Here is a 10,845-nt window from a genome sequence, read left to right as displayed (position 1 = left end):
TAAAATATTTTTGAATTATATATTTCATAATAAATAAGGTAAATATATTAAATATTATTAAAATATTTAAATATATCCGATTTTTGTTCCGATTAATCCCTCCGATTAATCCCCGATTTGCCGATTAATCTCTAATCAGTACCTAAACCGATTAGTGCCGATTACCGATTTTTACAATGATGACCTCAATATATTAATTTTTGAATGGAGTTTATTTAAATCGAAGCCGAACCGTATAACCGAATTGAGGATTATTCAAATACCGAACCGATAAGAAACATCCGCATCAGCCGTCACTCCCCAACATCTCTCTCCACGTAAAAGAAGGAAAAGGGGAATATAATCATATATATATACGTATCCAGAGAGAGACAGAGAAGTAACTGAAAACAATTGCGATCTATACATACTAGTATGTCGAAAACATGGGGAAAACTCGGGGCTTGGGCGGCTGATGCAGAGCAAGCCGAGCTGGAAGAGAAGCAACAAGCCGAAGCTTTAGCCGCCTCAGCCGCTCAGAGCTATCCTTCGTTGAAAGAAACTGTTCATTCCGGGTCGGGTCGGAATAAGAAGAAGAATAAGATGACTTTACAGCAGTTTACTCAATCCACCGGGTCGGGTCGGGTTGGTTTAACTCCTGATGAAATGATGATGCTTCCTAAAGGTCCTCAATCGGGTCAGGATGGGTTTCTTCAGTCGGGTCGGTTTAATTCGTACGGACGGAGTAGTGGGCCCCAGAGAGATGATCGTAGATCGTATGGTGGTGGATTTGAGGATGATGGTAGGAGAGGGCCCCCACAACTTAGGGCTTCCGAGTATGATCAGCCTTCTAGGGCTGACGGAGTTGATTATTGGGCAATGTCGAAGAAGCCGGTGATGAATTCTTTTGATCGGGGGAGTCGCAATGAAGGGTTTTCGAGGGGGAGTGGAAATGAAGGGGTTTCGAGGGCGGATGAGGTTGGGAACTGGGGAATGGGGAAGAAACCCATGAATGTGTTTGATGGGGGGAATAGGAGTGCTAGTAGGTATGGTTCGTTGGGTTCGGGTGGCGGAAATGATGGGGCTTCGAGGGCTGATGAGGTGGATAATTGGGCTGTTGGGAAGAAACAGCAGGTTTCTGGACCTGTTCGACGTGGAGGATCTGGAGGGTCTGGTAGTGAGGAACGGACCAGAATGGTATTTGATAAACCGAGGAGTGCTGGTGTTGTGAATGAGAGTAGTGCAAGTAAGGGAGGGGGGAATAGACCGAATCCATTTGGAGCGGCTAGGCCTAGGGAAGAAGTGTTGTCTGAGAAGGGACTGGATTGGAGAAAAGTAGATATGGAAATTGAAGCCAAGAAAAGTAGTAGTAGACCGAGTAGCGGACAATCTAGTAGGCCTGGTAGTGCACAGTCTGAGCATATTGAGGGAGGTCCAGCATTGCCACAGGGAGTGATGAAGCCGAAAGTGAACCCATTTGGCGATGCCAAGCCTAGGGAGGTTTTACTTGAAGAGAAAGGGTTGGATTGGAAGAAGATTGATTTGGACTTCGAACGACGTCGTGTAGACAGGTTTACTATTCTGACACTTTAGTTTCAGTTATCATTGATATTTTGTTTTATATATACATTGATGTCATTATTCAATGGCCGATGTGATTCCCTGTGTTTATTTGCAATGATATTGGCAATTAGAGTATATAATTATTGAGGCTGTTGTATGTTTAAAAATGATTATATGTAGGATGCATTTTTTTCCAAGCATTATCTGTACTGGATGGATTCATAATGTAACTGGTATAAGTTAGATTGGAACTAGAATGAATCACGTCTAAAAGTGACTATACTCAGCTAATTGCAAACGAAAGGTCAGATTTGTTACTATGTGGCTCTTGATCAGAATTCTAATAGAGTAAAACTGTTATGAGTTGTATTTGATGTATCTAAATCTTTCCCGCTGCTTTTTAATTGAGCTTCTAGGTTAAGCAAGAACAACATGTGAGTTCTTTACATTTCATTTTTGATCTTCAGTTTGTTCTAAAATCGGTGCTATGTCATTAGATGAAAATTACTAAATTGCTAGCCTTGTAGTGATCGACCAATTGCACCCGTGACCTGTTTAATTACAACAAATATCCCAATACCCCTTTCAAGATGAAGAGGGATTCTATCCTGATTATGGAATGGCAATAGATAATTCATTTTGTATGCACTACTGAAACACTTTCTCTAGTCTGATTTAAATTTTAAGCTTCAGAGAAAAGGTTCATTACTGATTCATTTTTCCTTTTGCGTCAATATCGGTAAATATCTGCATAATCCTCTGATTGAAGGACAAAGGGCCAGTAGTTTACTCAAATCGTTACTAATTATTAGTACTTTTTAGTATGTTGATCCTATGTACTAGTGGCCCTAATATGGTATCAACAATCAGAGCCTAGCTAAATTATTATGTAACTTGATTTGATAGGCCCTTTCATATGCCTAAAAGGCGTGTGTTTCTTGTTTTTACCACCAAAGTAAATATGTTTAAAGAAGTGCTAGTTTTACTCAATCATTTGTTACACAGTAATGATTTTCTGTTATTAATTTGTTAGCTATGTATTTTTTTTTTCATATTTCTGGGAATATATTCATGATTCATGACATCCTCACCAGGATTAGATTATAACTGTAGTAGCTTATTTTAACAATAAGATACATAGATTGATATTTACTTGATAAAATTGCTTACCTTCTTGTTTTCTGTACACAAGCAAGATCTTCAGTAATGAATGAAGGTGGGTTGTATATTAATTTTGTAAAGGAAGTGACACAGTCAACGAATATGTGGATACTAATGCTCTGTTCGGGTGGGGGAGTGATCAATGAATAAACTTGAACAAATTGGAAGGTAAAGTAAGGCAATGAGAGGGAAGTGTTGAAACTCTAATTATTAGTGATGAGGTTTGTGTAGAGATGAGTAAAAATGGAGCATTCATCTACAAAATTGTGGGATTGGGTTCAAACTTCAAAACCTGTATGTACAAAATGGATTAGGGATGAAATGGATAAAAAAATTAGTTAAAAGATAGTACGAATTTCATTATGTTTTAACCTTAACTCATACACTCCCACAAAATGGAGCATAATATACCAGATATTTTTTATTTCCATCTGCGTCAACTGGATTCTGAGAATATTACATAACTAGTCACTTGTCTTTTGTGGCTTATGCGCTGACCCTTACATACACGATATCACTTGAGAAATTTTTCCAAATTACTTCATGCTTCTTAAGTTATATCTTGTTCATAGCCTTTCTTTTAAGCGTCTTTGCCATTACCATGCTTGTTGTGTGGCTGCCATGATCCGTGGCTAATGAGGACCTTGAGGCATTTATATGTTAGTAATCTCTATAACTCTAGTACACATTATCATATGTTAACTAGCATTGAGCACATAAAATTAAATGAAGGTAAAAATGCTTATGAAGTCTTAAGAAAACTAACAGGTCATGAGTCATCGCATCATAAGCATTTCTTAGTTGATAAAAGTTCACAATGCTAAACTGCTAAAGTAACTAGCAAGTTAGCAAGGGGCGTTTCAAATATGATCGACATGCTGAAATGAATGAATAAAATCTGAGCTGAAATAATTAGGTAGAATAAAATTGACAGCCAACAGCCTCATGTTATTAATGAATGAGACTGTGTTCCTATTGTATGTTTAAAAATGATTATATAGGATGCATTTATTTTCCAAGCATTCTATGCTTGGATGGATTTTTTATTTGACTTGTATCAGTTAATTTGGAGCTAGAATGAATCATGCATATGAAGAAACTAAATTCAGCTGGTTGGAAGTGAAAGGTCAAATATTCAATTACGGAAAACTAGTTACCAAGTATTACTTGAGCTTGAGTCGGTTTTTATTGAAATTGTTAAAATGTGGTTTTTGATCATAAATTTTAGTTGAGGAGAACAGTTTTGAGTTGTATATGATGCATCTAAATCTTTCCCACTGCTTTGTAATCGAACTTCTAGGTTTAGCGGTTCCATGTGAGTTTTTTACATTTCATTTTGTGAGCATCAATTATGTTTAAAATCAATACTATATTATGGGATGAGTATTATTAAAATTATCTAGCCTCTGAAGTGAACTACCAATTACACCTATTTAATTACAGCTGCATTAGGTAGAATTATCCCCAAGACCCCTCTGAAGATGGAGATGGCTCAATATTCTATCCTGATTATAAAATGGCATTAGATATTTCATTTTAGTGCAACATTGATAAAATTCCGTTTCTTTGATTTAACTTAAAGCTCAAGAGAAAATGTTTATTACTAATTTATTGTTCTTTTTGCATCAATATTGATAATGTATCTGTTTAAGCCTCTGATTAGATTTAGAGGTATAAATTTCCAGAAGATTACTCAATGTTGACTTCTAGTTGGTTGTTTTTAGTACATTGATCTTATGTACAGTATGATCGCCCTAGTATAATATTACGTTATTAACCATCAGAGTGTAGCTAAATTATTATGTAACTCTATCTGGTAGACCCTTCCATATTTCCTATAAAGAGTAAATTTTCTTTTTTGTTTACTCTAAAGTAAAAATGATAAAAAATCATGAGGCCTGTTAATTTTGTTTTTTAGTTTATGAAAAGACATTATAAGGCGATGTGCATCACCACGTCATTAGGCGTGCATATTTGTCCTATTTATTAGTAACATCCTCACCAAGGCAATACCACAAGGTAGGACTGTACTAGCTTGTTCTGATGATAATATACGTGAATTAATTTCTGCCTAATGTATTTGCATGCCCTCCTGTTTTATGTACATTTACTAGCAAGATCTTTAATAATTAAGGTGGCTTGCAAATTATGTGATTACAATGACGTTAAATGTTAATAAATATTTGGCCATAGAAAGGAGTGAATAAATAACTTGAACAAAATTTAAAGGTAAGTTAAGGATATCAGAGGGAAGAGTTTAAGTATTGGCAGAGTGCACATTTTCTATCATGAGGTTTTTGTAAACAAACTAAAAATTAGTATGGTGTAGCATTCATCTACAAGTTTTTGGGATTGGGATTAAGCATCAGTTCAAAATCTGTGGGTATGAAACAAATGAAGAAATAAAAATGATAAATAGTTACTTATAAAATAGTAAGAATTTTAATCTGTTCCTACCTAAATTCAATCCCTCCAACCAAGCGAAGCATAAGATATTATAAATACTTTAAACCATTTGTGCCTACTGTATTTGGTATACAATGATTGTTATGTCCTGTCCATATATTACACCATTAGTCACTTGTCTTCTTTGGGTTACGTACTTACCCCCCTACATGCATAATAGTCCTCAAGAAGTTAGTCTATTTTAATTCCCACTTCTATTTTATCTTATTCTTTCCAGTGTCTTTGTCATTGGCATGCTTGTTACGCGCCGCTGCTATCCGTGGCGATTGAGGACCTGGTGGCCCGTTTATACGTAAAGTATCAATTATTAATTTTGTAAAACTCTTAATTACATTATTGTAAATATTGACTAGCAAAAATTTGAATAGCGCGGTAGCAATTAAGTTCAGGTATAAATACATATGAAACTAACAGTTCAAAAGTCATGAGCAATACAGCGGTGATAGAATGTCACAAAACTGGGATAACTAGCAAATTGGAAAGTAGCAGTTTAAATGTAATCAAGATGCATAATGAGTAAAATCTAATTTGAAAGCAAAAAGTATAAAGTAAAATAAAAATGACGGACAACAGCTTCGTAAAGATCAGCAATTTCCATCCTGTTAAAACACAAGCTCACAATTGACATATCATTATACAATACAGATATGTTTATAGATATTAAATTGTCATTATATTTATATAAGATAGATAAAAACTATTATATAGTATACACCGATGAAGTTTAATGAAATAAAAATGGTGAAGAAGAGAGAAGAGAATCTGAGTAGCGTGGCACTTTCAGTCCTTATCTAGCATCTTCTATGATGTCTGTGACATCCTTTGATGTTTAATGGCATGTGGTGTCCGTAACGAACGCCTTAGTGCAAGTCGGCCACCTTATGGTTGTTGTATGTCACAACACTGTATGGTGGATTTGGCATCCCGTGACAACCATGGTCGGCAATTTTTTTTTTCCATGCATGTTCTGGTAGTTGCAATGTGGTATCTTAGCTAGGGTCTGTTATATATACCTGTATGGCCGAATGCATGACTGTGAAAGTGTTACAAATCTTATGTGATATCAGTATTATTGATTTGTTGAGTTATTAATTGATTATATAATTCTGCTCTCTAATTTAGACAATCTGTTTCAGGCCTGACACAGAGGTAGAATTGAGTTTGAAAGCTGAAATAGACCATCTGAAAAGGGATCTTGAAAAAGGTTCTGCTTCAAATGTTAACAGGGATTCTCAGCAAGCATCTGGCCAAGAGCAAACAAGTGTGCGTGATAGGCTCCTTCAGATAGAGAAGGAGTTGGAGCAGATTACTCGTGAACTGGATGACAAAGTTCGGTTTAATCAGAAGCCTGTAGAAAGGCCGGGGTCTGGATCAGGGAGGAGTTCTGCCAGTTTTGAGAGACCACCTTCTCGTTCGGGATCATTTGAAGACTCCAGAAACACAGAATTTATGCAGAGGCCTCGCTCACGTGGAACTGGAGATGCGTGGCCAAGGCAGCGAGATGATAGACGAGGGTTTCAAGTTGGGAGAGAAAGAGGATTTTTGGGTAGTAGAAATGTTGACAGGTATGCATTATGATTTTGATTGTTTTTTCCAATTTCTAATGCAATGTCAGCTAATTGAAGAGTTAGTTACCAAGTGAATAATATTTAAAAACTTAAAATTTTGACTCAGATGTCCTTAAAGATAACTTATTGTATCGGTTGTTGGCAATAAATAACAATATCGGTTGTTGGCAATAAATAACAAAATCCATCTCCCATTTCGTCTTGAAGCCAATTTGACTTACCAGAAACTATGTTCTGATCTCTAGTTCTTTAAGTAATTAGCAATTGGGAGAAGTGCTATTATAATGAGCACCATTATCTATTTTTTGCTACTAGTGTCATTTTTTGGGATGTCAAATCTCAGAGAATTTGCCATTCAGTATTAGAAAAGAGGGAATGTTTGAGTTTATATAAATCCACTAGATCCTTTTTATTTTCTTATTTATCTATCTAGTAAACCATATAGATAGTCATGACAAATGGCTACAATCTACATAACATCTGTAGCCTGATTGATGTTTAGAAATGTATTCTCTTTTTGGCTTTGAAGCAATTTTCTAATGCATAAGTTACTGGCGACCACACTATATATATTACTTCCATTAATGCTGCATCATCACTAACAGCACCTGAAGTCCATGCAGTTCTATATCGTCACATGTCAGTGTCAGACAGTGTTTTTATGCAAATGCAAGTTGAGTTTTACATGTTCTCATTGATGCATGTTGACTGTTGCTGATTATGGGACGTAATGTAGTTTTTTCTTTGACAGGTCAAGCGAGAGATGGTGAACTTCATTTTTTGTGGATTCTTTGACTTCTATCTCTATCATTGACAGATCTGGACCTGAATAATTTTTTCGCGACCTTAAAAATTCTTACTCATGATTTATGTGAAAGGAAGGGGGATATGGTATTGTGTATGGTTCGAGAACAAGCTACTTCATCATTGATCCTAGGACAATGTAATCTGCATTGGCCCTGACTTTTATTTCTTTTTCTTTTCTGCTTATTATTGTAGTTTTTCATTTTTAGTTGTAGGTGCGAAAGCAATAGGATAGGTCTTATTGATTGTCTCAAGATAACTTTGCTGAACATCCATGATACTCCTTTTTTGATAAATTCTTTTTCGCCTTTTTTACTTTCGTAGATTGAATCTCTCCATCCTTCTCATCAAATATGTGATATAGTATCTTTTACCTTTGGGAGCTGAGAATATGGAATTCTCTTGGATATCCCTGTGCTCTGATCAAGAATCCCTGAACTACATATAGCATTTTTTTTACAAAAACAATCTCATTAATGGTATACAGAGTTGGACTTTGATGATCAAGTTTTTTGGTACTTGTCGATAAGAACCTTATAGAACAACTGAACCATATGCTATTAATAGTTGTCTAGATATTTCGTGAATCTCCAAAAACAATAGTAAAAGCGACTCCGCTGGGGATCGAACCCAGAATCTCTGGTTTCGTAGACCAGCGCCTTATCCATTGGGCCACGGAGTCCTTATATAAGATAGTAAAAAAATATCAAAACGATCAGAATTTGTTTAATTACATATAGTACTTTGGAAATTATTGTTCAAATAATAGTGCAAATCAGTTATCCCAATTCCCACCCATCAGTTGGGATGACCAGGTGATATATATCTAAAATAAAAGAGAAGAAAAGAAACCAAAGATGACAACATTACAATCTTAATATTTTTTCTTCCAAAAAATAGATTCAGAATTAAAATGAGGAATGCCAAATATGAAAATAAGAGCTTCTGTTCGTAAAATTTGTGAAAAATGTCGACTAATCCGTAGGCGGGGACGTATTATAGTAATTTGTTCCAACCCAAGACATAAACAAAGATAAGGATAATCAGACTTGTTAAAACACCCAATGTAAAAGTAAAAAGGGAGGAGTTCTTTTTGACACGAAATGGATATATCCATATATTTCTGACTCATATTTATGAGATGAAAAAAAAATGGCAAAAATTATACTGAGAGTTGGTTCACGTAAGAATGGACGTATTGGTTCACGTAAGAATACACGGAGAATACCAAAGGGGGTTATTCATGTTCAAGCAAGTTTCAATAATACTATTGTGACTGTTACAGATGTACGGGGTCGAGTGGTTTCTTGGTCCTCTGCCGGTACTTGTGGATTCAAGGGTACAAGAAGGGGGACTCCCTTTGCTGCTCAAACCGCAACAGGAAATGCTATTCGTACAGTAGTGGATCAAGGCATGCAACGAGCAGAAGTAATGATAAAAGGACCGGGTCTCGGAAGAGACGCAGCATTACGCGCTATTCGCAGAAGTGGTATCCTATTAACTTTTGTGCGGGATGTAACCCCTATGCCACATAATGGCTGTAGACCTCCGAAAAAGCGACGTGTGTAGAAATAAAAATTGAATAGATTTCAATATAAACTAAACAAGAGAAAAAAATGATTCAATTATTTGAATATTATTATGGTTCGAGAGAAAGTAACAGTATCTACTCGGACACTACAGTGGAAGTGTGTTGAATCCAAAGCAGACAATAAGCGTCTTTATTATGGACGCTTTATACTGTCTCCACTTATGAAAGGTCAAGCTGACACAATTGGCATCGCGATGCGCAGAGCTTTGCTTGGAGAAATAGAAGGAACATGTATCACACGTGCAAAATCTGATAAAATACCACACGAATATTCTACCCTAGTGGGTATTCCAGAATCGGTACATGACATTTTAATGAATTTGAAAGAAATTGTATTGAGAAGTAATCTATACGAAACTTGCGACGCCTCCATTTGTGTGAGGGATCCTGGATATGTAACTGCTCAAGATATAATCTTACCGCCTTCTGTAGAAGTCATTGACAATACACAGCATATAGCTAGCTTGACGGAACACATTGAATTGCATATTTGATTACAAATAGAGAGGAGTCGCGGATATCTTATAAAAACGCCAAATAATAACTTTCAAGACGGAAGTTATCCTATAGATGCTGTATTCATTTTGAAAATTTTCAAAATAGATTTTAATATATAAAGCTTAATTATAATTTTAATCCTTAATTTTAACTTAATTATAATTTTACCCTTAAAATATCACACGTTATACACATAAAGCCCAAAAAAAGTCTTATAATTTAATTCTTTAACTAGAAAAGTTGTTTGCTTTAACCCTTTTGGAGCAAGTCCATTGGGTTAGTAGCTTACTTATAAATATTATAAAATAATAAATCTTAGTAAGTTAGGACATGATTTTATATTTCAACTCCAACAATCATCTCTAAATTCATCTTTTATTATTATAATAATAAATTTGAAAAGATATGAACAAAAAGTGGAAGAAATAGAAAGAAAAATGTGAAAAAAGTGTGAGAAATTAACATTCTATTAATAAAAATAATATATGGGAGGACTAGTTGTTCATTAAAGATAAGGTATGTATTAGTGATTTAAGAAACCAGTGACTGTTGGAGCGTCAATTTAAGCCAAATAAGAGCCTATTTAAGAGCAACTCTAACAGAGTCCTTATGTGTTCCTTAAAAATAATATAAATAAATAGGATCCTGGTTATTTAAGACATTTTAGGTTAGGAGAGTCGTTATGTGTTCCTTAAAAATAATATAAAAAATAGGATCCTGGTTATTTAAGACATTTTAGGTTAGAAGAACTCCAACAACAATCCCTACTTTGGTTCCTTAATATTATAATAATAATAAATTCAAATCATATTCAAATCTATTATATCTTAATTAGCACTAATGAAGTCTCCTAAAAATTTGTACTAAAAATGACACTTTTGTAATTATTTTGACCCATATTTTCAAAATTTGACCAGTGGGTTGACCCATATTCCTAAATTAACTAATTCCTATACAAAAATGCAAAGATCCATGGACTATCCATATCTTAAATGGTATTTATAATTATTAAAAAATCACTTTTGAATTTTAAAAAGATCAAACATATTATTAAAACTGATTTGTTTTTATACCCAATCAATTACAGATCCACAAATCATGTCTTCACTAATTCAAATTCAAAATTCATTACTACTTTCCTTGATAATCATTATCTTCTTCTTCTTCTTCTTTATTTTTTACGGGCAATATACATGAATATGAATAATTGTATAC

General features: G+C 34.8%; 1 protein-coding gene and 1 non-coding gene across 2 annotated transcripts; one reads left to right on the top strand and one right to left on the bottom strand.

Moving 5' to 3' along the window:
* The first annotated feature begins 270 nt into the window (after window positions 1-270).
* Window positions 271-7,856, top strand: LOC141725145 (eukaryotic translation initiation factor 4B2-like). Its single transcript, XM_074527576.1, has 3 exons — window positions 271-1,550; window positions 6,306-6,734; window positions 7,489-7,856. Exons 1-3 carry the CDS (start codon window positions 415-417, stop codon window positions 7,505-7,507), a joined length of 1,584 nt encoding a protein of 527 aa, XP_074383677.1. The 5' UTR covers window positions 271-414; the 3' UTR covers window positions 7,508-7,856.
* A 294-nt stretch (window positions 7,857-8,150) lies between these two features.
* Window positions 8,151-8,223, bottom strand: TRNAR-ACG (transfer RNA arginine (anticodon ACG)). The gene has a single exon. It is a non-coding gene; the product is annotated as a tRNA-Arg (tRNA).
* Window positions 8,224-10,845: the final 2,622 nt, after the last annotated feature.

The sequence above is a fragment of the Apium graveolens genome, chromosome 5, assembly GCF_009905375.1.
Source record: "Apium graveolens cultivar Ventura chromosome 5, ASM990537v1, whole genome shotgun sequence".
NCBI lineage: Eukaryota > Viridiplantae > Streptophyta > Magnoliopsida > Apiales > Apiaceae > Apium > Apium graveolens.
This window is presented reverse-complemented; position numbering and strand designations above follow the sequence as displayed.

Excerpts from the sequence above, each read along its gene's own strand:
- LOC141725145 (XM_074527576.1), top strand. The coding sequence starts at position 415 with ATGTCGAAAACATGGGGAAAACTCGGGGCTTGGGCGGCTGATGCAGAG. Across the intron at positions 1,551-6,305 it reads GAACGACGTCGTGTAGACAG|GCCTGACACAGAGGTAGAAT; the intron begins GTTTACTATTCT and ends AATCTGTTTCAG.